This window comes from Saccopteryx leptura, chromosome 5, assembly GCF_036850995.1.
Source record: "Saccopteryx leptura isolate mSacLep1 chromosome 5, mSacLep1_pri_phased_curated, whole genome shotgun sequence".
Lineage (NCBI taxonomy): Eukaryota > Metazoa > Chordata > Mammalia > Chiroptera > Emballonuridae > Saccopteryx > Saccopteryx leptura.
Window position 1 is genome coordinate 33689739 of NC_089507.1, and position 16903 is coordinate 33706641.

Consider the following 16903-nt stretch of genomic DNA (forward strand, 5'->3'; position numbering starts at 1 on the left):
TAAATGTAACGGCCACTTTTCTTTCCAATTTCTTTGTTATGAATCAGTGTGGTGTTTAAGACAGTGAACTTAATGATCACACAGATTTAGGTTCAAGCATACTTATTCACTATTTGCATGAGCTCTGGCAAGGTAACTTCACTAAGCCTCAGTGTCTTCCTTAGGGGAAAAAAAAAGATAATTAAAAAGAGACTTTATTTATAAAGTTGATATAAGATTATATGGCAGAGCATATGTAAAAAAAAAAAAAGAAGAAGAAATTTAGCACAGTTCCTGACAAAGAGTCAGAACTCACCCAGATATACTGCTAAAGGATTTCAGGCAAGAGCACGCTGTAAAAGAAATCTGTATGATTCACATATATATGAATATCAGCTAAATCTGCCAAGAGATTCTCTTTATCATGGAGAGAAGGAAGTTCTCACTTACCTTGTCATTTACTACACTCTTCCCATCCCAAGCCCATCCTCTTTTGGTGAAGTAATTAACAGTTGCAAATTCAATTAGGGCAGAGAACACAAATGCATAACAAACAGCAATAAACCAGTCCATGGCAGTTGCATAAGCCACTTTAGGGAGAGAATTCCGAGCGCTGATGCTTAGAGTTGTCATTGTTAAAACGGTTGTTACACCTGCAGAAGAAAAAATAGGAATGAAAAACTTCAACAGATCCTAACATAACTGCATTGGAAGTAATTTTTTGTTATGTTTTGTTTTTTAAGTGACTATCAAGGCCGCATTTTTCTACTAAAAATAAAAATAAACAAAAACGAACAACAATAACAAGAAAACTACTAGAAGAGATGATACTGAAATGCTTTCAGTTTTCGTTTTTGTTTATATGGGTCCTTTATGATCTTCCTCAGTACAACTGAGGGTAAAAAAAAACTGGTGAGAATGAAGCAGAATTTCTTTTGAGGAAACGTCAGCACTTTAAATTGACTTATTGCCCATTTTCATATTTTTTTAATCCCACATAAAGTCTCATGTTAATTTGTTCATCATTTATTTGAACCATGTCAGTTTCAAATTTATGGAAAATAAAACAAGTAACTAAAACCAAAACCTTGTAAAATGTAACTGATGCTGTGAACATTAAAGCCAGATGCCTGAGTTCTAATTTCCTGACCTTGGAAAAATTTCCAAGGCTCTTTGTACTTGCTTTCTCATTTGTAAAGTGGAACTACAAATATTGTTTTCCCACAGTGTTGTCAAAGCAACAATGACTTACTGTGAATAAATCACTGTCTCTATTTTTAAAAGAAACCCCAGTGCATGTATTAAAAAAAAAATACTACCCTGAAAGCAAAGTCAAAACAGAATTAAAGCAAAAAATAAAATAAAATTTTCCTTTCGTCTTTTATCCTCATGAATTGCTCATTTGTGAGTATTTGTGATGGGGTGTGGGATGAAAGTTAGGAAGGCGAAGTCTCAGACAGGCACAAAAACTGCAACAGACAGAAATGTAAAATTGTTTGATACCACCTGCTGGTTACTATTAGAAATGGCAGAAACAACAGGCATAACAAAGAAAGGACACCTCTCTTCCTAATAATAGTAATAATAATTATGATGATGATGATGATGATGATGATAAGATGACATTTACAAATAGAGTACAGTTGTACTATGAAAAGTTGCAATTTTATTTTTAATGGTGCCGTTTTAACTTAAAATTGTACTACATCTGAATAACAAAAATGGTGAAACTTCTATGTGTTAGAGACAGAAATTAGAACTTGGATAACATATCTTTGTTATAAAGCTTAATGAACTCAAACTTCACTGGTTTATAATTTGTGAGGTTTTAGAAACTATTTATTATGATCTAGGAGAAAATTTTTGAAAGTTTAATTATGTGGACAATTCTATGAGGGATTACAATTGTTTTCTATTTGCTTACCTGAATTTTTCATGGATTTTAGTAAGTCCAAACCTCATATCGCTTTCCTCAGTGCTCTTCTGAAGTCCTTTTCTCAGTGAAAAGCCCCTACAATCTAAATGAAGCCATTTTCATATTCTAAACTGAAGCTGCGTGACATGTTTCATCTGCTAGTCTGGGCAACCTACTGTTTCCTCTACTTAGAATCTTTTCCTATTACTTGTCCCTCTTTTTTTATTTAGCTAACTCCAATTCCTCCTTGTAAGGCCAAGGGCCGCTGCCATCACGCCTATTCACTTGCAGGTTCCTATTAGATTCGGACAGACAGTAAGGAAACAGTAGAGCCAAAAAATGGTGGGCCATTCCTTTATTCAAGTCTTACACTGGCCGATGAGCACCACACAGGGAAAACACTTCCCTTTCACTCATTCAGAGAGCCCAAAGCCACTGACACATTATCCAGTTCTACAACCAGGAGAATCTTCTCCGGCTTCTCCTAGAATCAAAGGCCTCACCAGTCTCAGCGGAGATCTCAAAAGCCCCTCAAGCTCTGGTTCTCATCCGCACACCTTCATTCTGTCTGTTCTCACTCTGCCAACATGGCATCTCTCTTCTTCTTCTCTCTCTCTTTAGAACTTTCTGGCATGAAAACCTCTCCTCCAGTAAACATTAAGAAGACAATGGCCCTTCCCAAGCAGTAAGGTAATTTTCAATTTCAGAGGTCATATATATACCTGGTGCTGTTCAGCGCCATTTTTTAACACTAAAAGTGAGCAAGCTAAAAAAATAAAAATTTTACAAACTCATTTGTCCAACACTCCTCTTAATAAATTACTTGGTACCTATTAAATATGAGGTACATTTGTAGGGACTGGGAACGTAACAATGAACAAAATGACTAAGGTTACTGTGTCCAAGGGGTGCATTGCCTACCAGTGCTACGGTACACACAGTTCAGGTGATTTATTCTGCAGGATGTTGACTCAACAGGCCCTGATGACCTGGTCCTATCATACCTGGGTCAGATCATGTGAATTTTGAATTTTCTGTTGGTTTTCATAAATGTATATCTTAATCAACTCTATGGGTTAGAGCCTGGCTGCCTTCTTTACACCAAATTGTAAAAGCATACCTAGTAGTGGGTAAGAGATCTTTAAAGGGTTTTCAAATAAATTTAAATACTTATTGAAACTACTCTCTCATCCTATAAATGATAACCACAGATCTAGTAGGATAACAGCAGTAATTCTATTCTTTTATTTACAAAACATGCATTTAGTCCCAATTTTGTGCTGGGCACTTTGGAACTGTGAATGGAATGTGAGCAAAGCCAAATAAGGTAAAGCATAGTCTTGAAAAAAATAAAAGAAAAATGCCATGTAAACTGACATCACAACTGGGAGTGTTGCTGATGAACTGAAATTAGGTCATCTACGTAGACAAAGAGGTTGGGTTAGGCTCCCCTTTGGAAATAAGGGGGAAGGTTAGAGAGATCACCAGACAAGAGGAAATAATCAGACTTAGAAAACAACATGCACAGAAGCCCAGGGACAGGAGAAAATGTGGCATTTAAGAGGAACTGAAAGAGGCTTACAAGGTGGGAAGGCAGCAGATAAGGGTTTCATGGAAGATGAGACCAGAGGGGGAGGCAGGAGCCAGACTCTTCAGTGTCTGTTGTATTCTGTTGAGGTGATCTAGTTTGTTTTCAAGAACAATGGGAAGCCATTACACATAGATTTCATTTTAAACAGGGTAGTGACATAATTGTATTTCTTGTTTAAAATATTACTTTCACTGTAGTTCCTCTGTTGTTAAAGGTGAGCTTTTCCTCTCGTGTTTTTCCAATATTTTCGCTTGGCTTTTGCTTTACTGCAGTTTGAATATGGTATGACTAGGTGTGTTTTTTGTTGGTGTTTTCTGAGCTTTCTGCCTCTGCACCTACGGTTTGGAATGCTCTCAGCCATTATTAACTCAAATACTTCTTCTGCTCTCTTCTCACTTCCTTCTTCTTCTGATATTCCAATTATGAATATGTTATACCTATTGAAACTGTAGTATGGTTTTTGGGTGTCTTCTTCTGTTTTGTTGTTATTTTTTCTTTCTTCTCTGGTTGAATTTCAATTTGGAAGGTTTCTAATAATTTCCATTTGGAAGGTTTCTAATGAATTATATATAGGCTCAGTGATTCATTATTCATACATGTTAAGTTTATTGATGAGCCCATCAGAGGCATTCTCCACAATTCGGTTTTTTATCATTTATTTTAATTCTTAGAGTTTCCATATATCTACTTACATTCCTAATCTCTTTTTGCATTAGTAAAAGATAGTTTTGACATTAGAGACATCAACATATTAATCAGTTATTTAAAATTCCTTGTCTAATAATTCCAACATCTGTGTCATATCAGAGTCTGGTTTTGTTGCATGCTTTTAACCATAGACTGTGTTTTTGTTTTTTATTTTTCCTTTGGCATGACATTTATTTTTTTTCTTCCAGTTTTATTGAAACTTAACTGATACTGATACTTTTTTGTTATATGCTGACCATGTTGATTTGGGTAATAAGAATGGCAATAAACAGTACTTAGGTGTAAGACTGATATTAATGTGGCTAAAAGTTGGGGTATGTTTAATGTTTGCTCTAGTTTTAAGTGCCATGGGATTCAAGTTCTCTTTGTGTTCTTTTTTTAAACTAAATTTATTGGGGTGACACTGGATAATAAAATGATATAGGTTTCAAGTGTACAATTCTATAATGCATCATTTGTGTTCCTTTTGTGGTTTCCCGTCATGACTTTCCTATGTACTTTTCCTCCAGTCTGTATCTTCAGCCCTTTTTGTTGTAAGCCACTGGCATTCTACTAGATTCTTGTTGGTTTGGTATTAGGGTATACAGAACGGGGACTGTTCTAAGATTTTCTCATTACATCCCAGTTTTTAAGAGGCCTATATCTCAGACTGTCACCTTCCTAAGTGTTCCCCACTGGTACAATTTCCCCCCACTCTCCTTATTCCCTTTCCTAGCTGCAGCATGACCAATCTGTTCCCTTGAAGCTTGATATGATCACAATATTTTGTTTTTTTATATGACCACAGGTGAGAGAGTAAGACTAGAGGGGCTGGAGTAGGAGGACTGCCCTTCTATTAGCTGGGAGGAGTCTCTAGCTAACTCCCTTCCCCTCCTTATGCATTTTTGTTAGAGAGAACACACTGGGTGGATTTTAAAATGATTCTTGTTCCTTGCCCCTCCCTTTATTTGTCATATCTTTACCTTGAGAACCTGGTAGAATTCCTCAAGTCCCACCAATGAATATGGGAGGTTCCTAGGCAAGACTGCAGCCTCAGGAGTTTCTTACTTTCACACTAAAAAACTCTCAGTCTCCAGCAGTTCATCAAAATGACTATCTAAGTGCCTCTATCTGTATGATGCTTCAGTAAGCATCTCTTTGAAGTAAAAAGAATCTTAGCCATGTTTCTCCAAATGTGCCTGCCTCTTCACAATTTGGAATGGTGGTTTGCCTGTCACCTCGATTCTCTTGCAAATGCGATAAAAGTCTTTACCTTTCTGTCTGTTCAGCTTTTTCTTGTTGTAAGAATGGGAGTGACAGCGTGCAAGCCCTTCACATGTCAGCTCTGAAATCTGAAGCTTAGTTTTTGTAACTTCCCATGTTATTAGTTAGATGTCTATATTTTTTTTCCTTCTTCAGAAAGGTAATTGCGTTTGACAGATAATTAGAAAAATGAGATAACATTTAGCAAGACAAAGAATCAATATAATACGAGCAACCTTCTGGAAATAAAGAATGAACTGATATCAGCAGATGACTGAAATCTCTGAATTTAGCCAACATAATTAAATTTGAAACACAGATGCTCCCACACTTCACTGTGCTCCTTCTAACTGAATTTTAAAAGGGGGAATTTGGAAACAAATAAAGATGAATCAAAGTGAATTATAATATGGTGTCAGAGTATTGTGATAACATTGTTGTATGTACATCATTTTAAAATTACTTGAACAGGAAAATTTGAAGTAACCAAGGTTTTAATTAATACATAGTTGATTCATTCATTCAGCTTCCCTAATATTTTTTTCTCACCATCTTGGTTAAATTTTTGGCAAAAACATGACCTATCCATATGGGTCATATTTATTAATGCTTTCACAAGCATAAGTAAAATTATATTTCTTAAGATTGAAAGTAAAAAAAAAATCATCCAGTAATGTTTTTGACACTAATGTAACATCTACGTACATTAGCCATTAAATTAGTAAAATGTAAAAGACTTTCCTGGGTGTAGACTGAAATGGATTTTCGATCAGTTGGAATGTGAAAGTCTACGCACATAAACACACAGGAATATTCAAAAACTCTGGGGAATCAATGGTGGAGACTCAAGCTGTGAGGATCTGTTAATACTCCAAGTCTGGACTGAGAGTTCCTCCCCTGTAATCAGAGAGCATCCTGCATATTCCTGCCCATCTCCTCAGACAGACTGCAACCTCTGTTAGGGTAAGGATCCTAGCTTTCTTGTTTATCTTGTATCTGTAAGGCCTTGTATAATGCCTGTCATATATTTTGAACTAAACAAGGCAAAAATATATATTCATAAAGCAAATATATCTATCTGTGTGGATACAGACATAGAAATGAATGCATACATTTGCATGTGTTTGGGGTTAAATACACAAATCCACAAAAAAATGGTCTGACAGCTTTCTTTTTTTTTCCTCCAGAATCCAAGGGATAAGAAAATGGATGTCTTACGTTGGAGTATTTGGGACAGAGAAATGTATGATCATTTCAACACAGTTTTTAATTAAATATTTTATTTTCTCTGTTATATATGCAATATTTTACATATATTGTAAATATATACACATAGTTATATATAAAAACTAGTGTGTATACAATATATATTATGTATGGTTTGTACATAATATGTGCATATACTATTACTATATAATGAAGTTATAATAAAAGAAAAAATATGTCAAAGGAAAGGTATTAAGCTAAGCATCTAAAGACTATTCTCTGGAGTAAACAATAGGAAAGCAGACAAGAGTCAAGGAAGTATTTATCCCCTCTTCCATTTAACAGATAGGACCTAAGACACCCAGGGTAAGAAGGTCTTGGTATTGGTCACCTAGGCTTCCTCTTTCTTATTACTCTGCTATTTTTAAGGTATTGCCTAAAAATGTTCTTGGGATTCAGCAGGGCTGACCAACACTTGGTCTGCATTGCAGAAAAAAAAATAAAGTGGGTTTGAGGAAAAGGTGGGGTTGAGGCAAGGGAGAAAAAGAGAGAACCGTCCATTCATTTAAGGGCCTGTTCCTGAGCTGAAAGCCACAAACTGACAAGTATGTGTCTTTGAAAACTTGGATCTAAGGCCAGAAAATGGAGTCTTGATTTGATGTACATCTAGCATCAAAACCTCTATTATTTTGTACGTTATTAGGAGCCAACTAATCATCTCTGGTAAAGGGAGCCTGTGACTCTCCAGGCACAGACTGTATTGGTGAAAAATTTGGGAAAAGAAGGAAGTGAATTACATTTACCTTCTAAAATTCCAAAAATACCTAACAGATAACACAAAATATACATACACAGGCATCCTGTAAGTCATTCCAATGTGCTTGCTATGCAATTACAGCTTAAAGAACCCGACCTGCAGTTTGGTCCATCTAAATAGAGAATCTAGAGCCATCACTATTCCATGCATATTCTCTTTGACCACTCTTCTTTTGTTCTCTTTATAAGCTGTCCCTCACCAGTAGTCCCTGAATTTTTATATTCCACGAAGTTGCAAAGTTATACACTGGTCTTCTACTCTTCTTACTTTACTACTCTCTCTTGAAAATATCATTTACTCCCATATGATAAAAATCCTCAGGGATATATCCCATGATGAGTTCTAGTGTTAAATATCTGACCATGTTCTGAATATCTCCACATGGCCTCAAAAAATTTATTGTGCCTCCTATGACATTCTTTATTTCATTAAAAAGATATCCAGTCTATCATATGCATGGCACTTTGTCAGACATGAGTATACAAAAAACAAGACTCAGATACTTAGGGAGAATATAACCTTCTAAAATATGCAGATAATTGACAAGCAAGTGACACAAACATAATAATAAGTGCTGAAGAAAGTATGGGTGCTCTTAGGCGACCTATCCAAGATTTTAGAGTCAGAGAAGGCTACCTAGATGAAATGATACGTAAAAAGAGATTTGAAGAGTCTTAGAATGTGTCCAGTGAAGGCACAACATGTTCCTAGATCTGGTATAGGTTAAAGTAGCAAAAGGTGGACTCACAATGGGTTAGGCTGGAGAGACGTCAGGCAATGTAGAGCCATGGAAAGGTAATATGCAGGAACAGGCTATATATCTAGATTTGAGTTTTTAAAAGATCACTCTTGCCATAGTATGTAGAATGGATCAAAGGTAAGTAAAACCGGGGACAGGGAAACCAGAGAAACCTTTCACAATAGCCAGAGATGAGTCCCACAGAATTCCCAAATTTTACACATTCACAACTGAATCTATAGTCTAAAGCAAAACCTATTATGTATTCCATGATTGTGTATTATAGGGAGTAAACTTACATTTATTTCATCATGGAATTAGAAATCCAGAAGTACTGTACAGTGCCTGTATTTCTCCTCACTTCTGATTCACTATGGCCTGGGAATTCTCCCTCCCTACCATCTCTCAAATCTGCAACTTCCTCTCCACCAATGTCCATTGTTTTATTTTAGGCCTTAATTATTTCTTAGTTGAATGATGCCCACTATTGCTTAACAGGTTACTCTGTATCACACATACCATGCCTATCTATTTACACAATATTCTGCATAATAGTCTTCCCCAAACTCAAATGCATCCATTTTACGTCCTTGCTAAAATACCCTTCAAGCAGTTTCCACAGCTTTAGCATGGGATATAAGCCTATACATGAACTGGCCTCTGTCTGATATTTAGCCTTCCTGATATACAAATGACTGCCTGACCAGGCGGTGGTGCAGTGGATAGAGCGTCGGACTGGGATGAGGAGAACCCAGGTTCGAGACTCGGAGGTTGCCAGCTTGAGCACGAACTCATCTGGTTTGAGCAAAAAGCTCACCAGCTTGGACCCAAGGTCGCTGGCTCCAGCAAGGGCTTACTTGGTCTGCTGAAAGCCCATGGTCAAAGCACATATGAGAAAGCAATCAATGAACAACTAAGGTGTCACAACGAAAAACTGGTGATTGATGCTTCTCATCTTTCTCCATTCCTATCTGTCTATCCCTCTCTCTGACTTTATTTCTGTTCCTGTAAAAAAAAAAAAAAGAATGTCATACCTGAGATACACCAGTCAGAAATCTATTGTCCTCCATATGCTCCATGTTGCTTCTGATAATTATGTGTCCCCTACTTAGAACATGGCCTTTTCCATTACACTAATTTGCTAGGCATGACTTCATGTTTCTTCCCTTCGGGCTTCTCTAAAGTCCTCAGATATAATTACTTCCTTCTTTAGCCCTTAGCTTATTTTGGGGCTGTTTCTCTCCTGGCACCTATGATCCTTTACTTCACTTATTTATTTACATGTCTGTCTCAGACCACACTGAGCAGCTTGTGGTCACATGGCTCATCAAGCCTTTTTAAAATGCTGCTGCTGAACTCAGACTCTGGCAACAGCAAATCCTCATTACCTGTTGGTTCACCAAATGAAAGGATTAATTTAAGAAACAGAAAAGTAACACTGATGGACCATATTTACAGATTCGATAAGAAGGAGTGTACAAGTTATGAATCTAGTAAGTTTTAGAATGAAGCAGTTTTCATCACAACATTACACTGTAAACATGATGTAAGATAGCATAAATTAATGCCTTTTGTACATAAATCTATTCTTATATTTCTCCAGATATGATCATAGAAAGTACCACTAAGGAGCACCTACTATATACCATGTTCTATTAAGAGAACTCTTCATGCAGTAAATTGTTTATTCCATGTAACAGCCTTGTGAGTTATGCATTATCAACATTCTCATTTACAGATGAGGAAACAAGCTAAGTGATTTTAAATACCTTTCTGAAGATTATACAGTTTTTCAACAATAGAGGTAGAATACAAACCCAGTGTGCCTCTAAAGTCCACACTCTTCTATAAATTATACTGCCTAGTCTACAAACAGTATTTTCTTTCATTGTGAACACTATGTATATATTAGGTTTTTTTTTTTTAATGTCACGAGTTTAACCCTTACATTTTACTGATGTGGCCCCTAAAAATCTTTGTAATTTTAAATTTGCATCAGGCTTTAAAGGTTGAAATTCCCTGAGAAGTGGCTGGGCATAGGGACAAACGTACATACACTAAAACCATGTCAGAAGCAGAACCTTGGATTCTGCTTATGACACAATAGCCCTCTGGCCTTGCCAAGCTCTTCACCCACAAAATGGAAGTGCTATTTCTTCAGGTTGTTGGGAGGATAAAGCACAGGCATATATTTCAAATATATGGAATTGTTCAATAAATGTCAAGTTTTTCCTTTTCTCTGTGTGAGACTCAATGACTTCATCTCTAAAATGGGAGTTATGATATATACCTTATAGGCTTGAACATTAAATACTACATGCAAATAATCTATTTGGAGCCTGTCAAATAAAGATCACCGTGGCTCTTCTGCTATTTGAGTACATTGGGTCCCCAAAGTAAGGATAAAGAATATAAGAACCCAAGCTGAGGATGCAAGACTCCCATCTAGTGGTGGTTTAAGAAAAATCAAAGGACATTTGGGATTGAATTTCTTAAATGGCTACCTAGAAAGACTTGGGTTATTTTATTTTAGTTATTCATTTCCCACCATGTGAAATACTTTAATTGCCTTACATGGAAAGAGAAAGAAAAGCTTTGAAGCAGACCCCCTTCTGTTCTTCCATTGTACCAGGAAAGCCTGAAACATTTTTAGATTGGATACATACATTTCTGGTCTTATTAAACTCAATAGTTTCATTTCATTCCACCTAGTCTGAACTACTGTGTTTCTAGATTTCTAACAGGATATGATCAACTCCTTGAAGTAGGCATAATTTGATAGCTTGATGATGTCAAATTGACCCATCAGTGTCATTATGACTTAAGACCAATCTTTTGTTAAAAATATCCATCAGTCATAGTTTATTACTTTTGAGAAGTGACTTCCAAGAAATCTAGTATGATTCACATATAATCTCAGGTGACATCAGGAATGAGGTGGAAGTTCTCAAATGAGGTTAGATCTAAAAATAGGTAAATGCAGACTGCCAGGATGCAGCCTGCTATGGGACCCCTGCCCCAATGCTCCATTTTCCAAAAAGATTCAACCTAACATAACTGCTAAATGTTACAGTAATTGTTATGGATTACATGTCAGTGCTTCCCTAAAATTCATATGTTACAATCTCATCCCCAATGTGCTGGTATTTGGGAGTGAGGCCTTTGAAAGTTGACTTGGTCATGAGGATGAAGCCTTCTTGGATGGGATTAGCGCCCTTATAAAGAGAAGTAAGACAGCTAGCTCACAGGCTTTCCTCAATGTGAAGAAGTCAGCAGTCTACAATCCAAAAGAAGGCTCTCACCAGAACCCCACCAGGCTGGCACCCTGATTTTGGACTTCTAACTTCCAGAACTGTAAGAAATAAAATTCTGCTATCTAAAATACAGTCTATGGTACCCTATGTTAGCAGCTGGAACTAAAACAATAATATTCTGATTTCATGAGTTTAAAAGAAAATAATATAGGTCAGTATGATGACATTAAGATAATAAAAAACAACAACAACAACAGGAGACAAAAGAAAACATATGCTGTGTAAGTGCCTCATTGTTTTCAATTCCTTTGTATTTCCACCTTATAATTGCAATGTCATAAAATGGAGGTGACTATTCAGCTGTTAATAGTTTTGGTGGTTTCTTATAGCTCCCTGAGGTGATTGAACTGGGAAGATATTATGTTATTTGTGATGAAAAATGCTTTATTAAAGATTTTTTTTTCACAAAATGTCACCCAAGTGAAGAACATTTCCTTGAAGAGTAGTACATATTTGAAAATAAATAGTAGCTTTTATTCTTTTTTGAAAGTTAAAAAAATCTGTGACTATGTATGCACACAGCACTTTGCTGGAGTGAAACTAAATATTTAATGACCTAAACATGTATTAATAGTAATGTAATTAAAGTTGAAAAGTCATTATTTTCCACTTAAAGCATAATAAATAAAAATTGTATTTACAAAAAATTAAAACACAGCAACAACAAAACAACAACAAAAAACCCTTCTTGAAACACCTGAAATCACCTTTTTATATTCTATAAGGTAATTAAGATTTCACAGATGAGTTTCAGGACAAAGTATATTATACCAAAATGCTAATAAGTTCTTCATCTCAGATTAAACTGAAGTCTTTAATGACAAAGGTCATCTAATTATAAGTAGTTATACTTGTAAAGACATGGATTAACTAGGATAACTCAACTGAAAAATGCTGAATATGACACTTGAACAGCATTGAACTTTAAAAAGCCACTTATTGTATTAGTTGCTATACCATAATCTGATGGTATCAACTTTTGGACAAGGACTAGAGCAAGGAATCTGAAATACTTCAATACACAACCACTGATATTAACAGTTAACTAAAGTTTAAATTTGAACATTCACCCCAAGTTCTGACTCTCAAATAGAAATTACACTTGTAGGAAAGTCACCCAAGATATTTCTGACTTCCGGCTCTAAAAGGGAGAGAAAAAAAAGAAAAAAAAAAGTAGTTGATGGCATAATGGTGTAGTTTAAAAAGTTGAATCAGCATGACCAGGCGGTGGTGCAGTGGATGGAGCGTCGGACTGGGATGCGGTAGACCCGGGTTCGAGACCCGGAGGTCGCCAGCTTGAGCGCGGGCTCATCTGATTTGAGCAAAAGCTCACTAGCTTGAGCCCAAGGTTGCTAGCTCAAGCAAGGGGTTACTCGGTCTGCTGAAGGCCCACAGTCAAGGCACATATGAGAAAGCAATCAATGAACAACTAAAGTGTTGCAATGTGCAACGAAAGACTAATGATTGATGCTTCTCATCTCTGCATTCCTGTCTGTCTGTCCCTGTCTATCCGTCTCTCTGACTCTCTCTCTGCATCTGTAAAAAAAAAAAAAAAAGAAAGAAATAAAGAAAAAAAAAGTGAAATCATTAGACTTGGAGAGCTGTAAGGTCAAATTCTTTCTTTGTTTCTGACCTCTCTATAATAATGCACTTGCCTCTTAACACTTCTGGGTTTTAATGTTCTAGTTGGAAAAGCAGGGGTGTATACTGTACTAACTGGAGTTTTTTCAAAGCACCTAACAGTGAGTAAATTTGAAATGCTTACACAGTATGTGATGCATAGAAAGTGCTCCACAAATGCTATTTCTTCCTCAGCACTATGACTACATGGATTTCAGTGTAGGAAATGAGATTGGATAAACTGCCCCCATGACTTGAATGGTCATAACTGTATTGAAGTGCTATTTGCACATTCTAAAAAATATATAAAAATAAAAAAACAATGGCTAAACTTTTAATTTTCTTCCTATCCTTAATAATTCATTCTTATCAATTAAGCTTAAGCAGGCTACCTATATCCCTGAAATGACTTTTAAACTTATCTCTAGACTAGAATTCACAAGGCTTTCTCATTTTCCTTGCCATGGCTTATTAATGCATTTTGCTTCAGTCACTTTCCTAATTGGCAGTGGCTGACGAGGATGAGTCTCTGACAGTGGGGGGGGGGGGCTGGTGGGCTGGCAGCTTGCTGATTAGCATGTGCTGCCTTGTGCCAGAGTCAATTCGAGATGCCAGGTGTGCAGCCTGTTAGCACTCCACAGCCTGTGCCTCCTGGAAGACAGGGATTTGGAATGAGTTTTGCAGACTGTTTCCGTCCTGTCCAGGCTTTCTGCTTATCAGTTTCATATCCTGGTACCAGCCAGGCATTCTGCTCCCGCGGCCACCTTCTCGCTCCTTTCTGGTTACAACCATCTAGGTCTCCTTCTAAGGCTGCCCCAACTTTCCAGTCCGGATTGGCTAACACTGTCCCCAGGTTACTTTCTGGTTCTTTCTTTCTCTCTCTGTATCTCAATTAGTGCAGCTTTGTTGAGGCATAATTCACAAATAAAGTTGTAATATATTTAATGTGTCTAAAGTGATGAATTCATACACATCGTGAAAGGATTGCCACATAGAGTTAATTAACACACCCATCATCTCACATACCTACCATTTTCCTGTTCTTCATGGAAACACTTGAGTTCTATTCTCTTAGCAAATTTCAACTATACAATACTATTATCAAATATAGTCCCATGTTACACATTAGATCCTGAGACATCACTCATTTTATAATTGAATTTTGTACCATTTTCTCAGCCTCTCCCTATTTTCCCCATACTCAGAGCCCCTGGCAATCACTATTTTACTCAGTTTTTATGAGTATGACATTCTCTTTCATTACTTTTGCTTTTTTTTTTCAGTTCTTCATTGGATGTTCTTTCTTATCTCTGTATGTCTACATCCACAGGCTGTAACTTCTAATGTCCATAGGCACTGACTAGGCAGGGAAAACAGACAAGTACGGTGGGCGACAGGGAGTGCTGGCATTGTGGCAAACTAAAGACATCTTGCCCAAAGAGACTGCTGCTAACCAGTTCCAGTCCAGGGCAGCCATGCAAGAATATGAGTTCCTGTTACAAATTTTCTGATCATTTTTATTACCCTTTGTTTCAAATAATAAAAATTGTTAGCATCTGTAAATTATGCACACAGGATTTTATAAAGTTAATAAATAAATATATATATAAAGCATCTATTTATTATGGTGTCCTATAAAACTCTAGAGGATTCGGTAACTTATTCAGATGAAGTAAGTAAGTATAGGAAACAGTCTTGTATACGAATATAAAAAGTAATTAAAATTTTGCAGATTTGGAAATTATAAGCTCAGGCTGAAGGAATTTGAAATCATGAAAGAATCATACACACTCAAACACATGCACACACACTATTGGGATTCATACAATGTTGTATGGTATCTTTGGTTATCAGGAAATACTCAAGCTTATTAATTGTCTCATATATAAAACAATAAATATATGTTTAAGAATTAAGAAACTTTATACACATGTTTTATGTAGCCTCTTACCATTTCTATGAGGTAGATGGCATATGTTTTACACCATTTACAGCAGATAAAATCTAGAGTTTAGAGAATTGACACTTTTGCTTAATATAGAAGGAGAGTGAATTCCCAGCAGAAGCTCTCTTCATTCGTGGTGCAGTATTCCTTCAAACATATTGCAAGCCCTTAAAAGTGTTTGTTGTTTAATTATTAAAGGAAATAATTTTATACTTATTGTTCAGATCATGATTATCTCTTTATTAAGAGACTCTCTGTCCAATAGATAACTGGTTTCTCAAAAGTTGTAATGGAATGTTTTCTTATCTACTAGTTTTATGATCGCAAAAAGTTTGTAGCTGTGTTTTAGTACACATGGCCCCGTTCCTGCGTACCTTTCTAGAAAAAAATGAAGCAGCATGTTTTTTCCTCAACTGCACTGTAAACAAGATCTTTCTCATATTAGGCAACTTTCTGTATATGCTGGTGAAGAAAAATGAAAGTTCAAGTCTAGGAATATGTGTTGAGAGCTCTAGGGAATTAGACAATGAGGAGGGAATTAAGACATACAGAAGGTACGAATGAGGGAAAGCAGCAAGAACACTAGAGACTATATTGATACAGGTAAGAAGAAAGTAGATATAGTGATAACTCAAAATGATGTATCCAATAATTAGAGGCTTAATATTTGGCTTATAATATATACTGTATGCATAATAAAGAATTTTAACCTTACCCTAAGAAAGGTTAGCCTTTGACCTCAGCTTCCGGAGTAATATCTAGGCTTTGGAATGCCATATCTGATAGGAGTGATAGTGTTGGCCTGGTAGGTTTGGTCCAGCTAGATAGTAACAGCAGGATTTAGTGTGGAATTTTTAGATAATGTCATAACAGCTTGACCTCCTGAAGAACTGAGAACACATATAAAACCAGTCAACAGTGCCAATGCGCCAGGCCTCAAAACAAACTCTGGACACAAGGTGCAGATAACTTTCCTGGTTGGCATATTCTGTATGTGTTGTCATATATCAATGCCAAGAAAGTAATGCTGCCCAACTCCAGGGGAAAAGACCATGGAAGCTCTGCCTTTGGAACTTTGCCTAGAGTGTACTCTATGTGTTTCTTTCTTTGGCTGGTTTTAATCTGTATCTTTTCCCTGTAATAAACCATAACTGTGCTTGTAACAGTTTTCAGTGTGATTGATGCATCCTTCTATTAAATTATTAAATGTGAGGATGGTCTGGGAACCCCCTGAACTTACAGTTAGTGTCAGAATTACTGCAGCCTTGTGTAGTGTGTACCCTCTCAACTTCACAGTTGGCTAACCTATTGCAATGGTTAATTTTTGTTTAATTTTTATCCAGTATCTATTCAACTTTCTTTTGGAAACAGCACTCAGATATCTTAATTAAGAAAATTAGCAAATTAACTTTCTTACACTTTTAGTTTATCTGGTTTTGGATTTTCTAATCTAACTCTAGTTAAACTCACAAATGTGTTTATCATTTTTTAAATCTTCTATCTATCTTTCATCTATCTACCTACCTATCTTATATATATGTATGTATAAATCTGTTTATCTAAAATCACTTCCCCTTTACTTATTGTCTTAATATTAGGTCAAGTAAACTGATCTGAGAAATGGCCATTAGACTTATTGTAACCTCCATTGAAAAAAAAAAAGAAATAAAACTGTCTCTTGAAATTTAAATTCTAATTTAACTAAAGAAACTAGAAGTTAAACAAAAAGTATTTTTATAAGATATTATTATATATTGCAATGAAGAAAAGAAAAAAACAGTGTAGAACCAGAGAGAGCAGAAGAGGTGGATTGGGAAGCAGTTCACA

At 36.1% G+C, this 16903-nt stretch overlaps 1 protein-coding gene across 2 annotated transcripts in view; it reads right to left on the reverse strand.

The window, feature by feature from the left end:
- GABRA2 (gamma-aminobutyric acid type A receptor subunit alpha2) overlaps window positions 1–16903 on the reverse strand; it is a 124906-nt gene that overhangs the window by 10912 nt on the left and 97091 nt on the right. For both annotated transcript variants that reach the window (XM_066385105.1, XM_066385106.1), the window contains exon 9: window positions 430–632. In XM_066385105.1, coding sequence (XP_066241202.1) covers window positions 430–632 — 203 coding nt within the window. The remainder of the gene's footprint in view (window positions 1–429; window positions 633–16903) is intronic.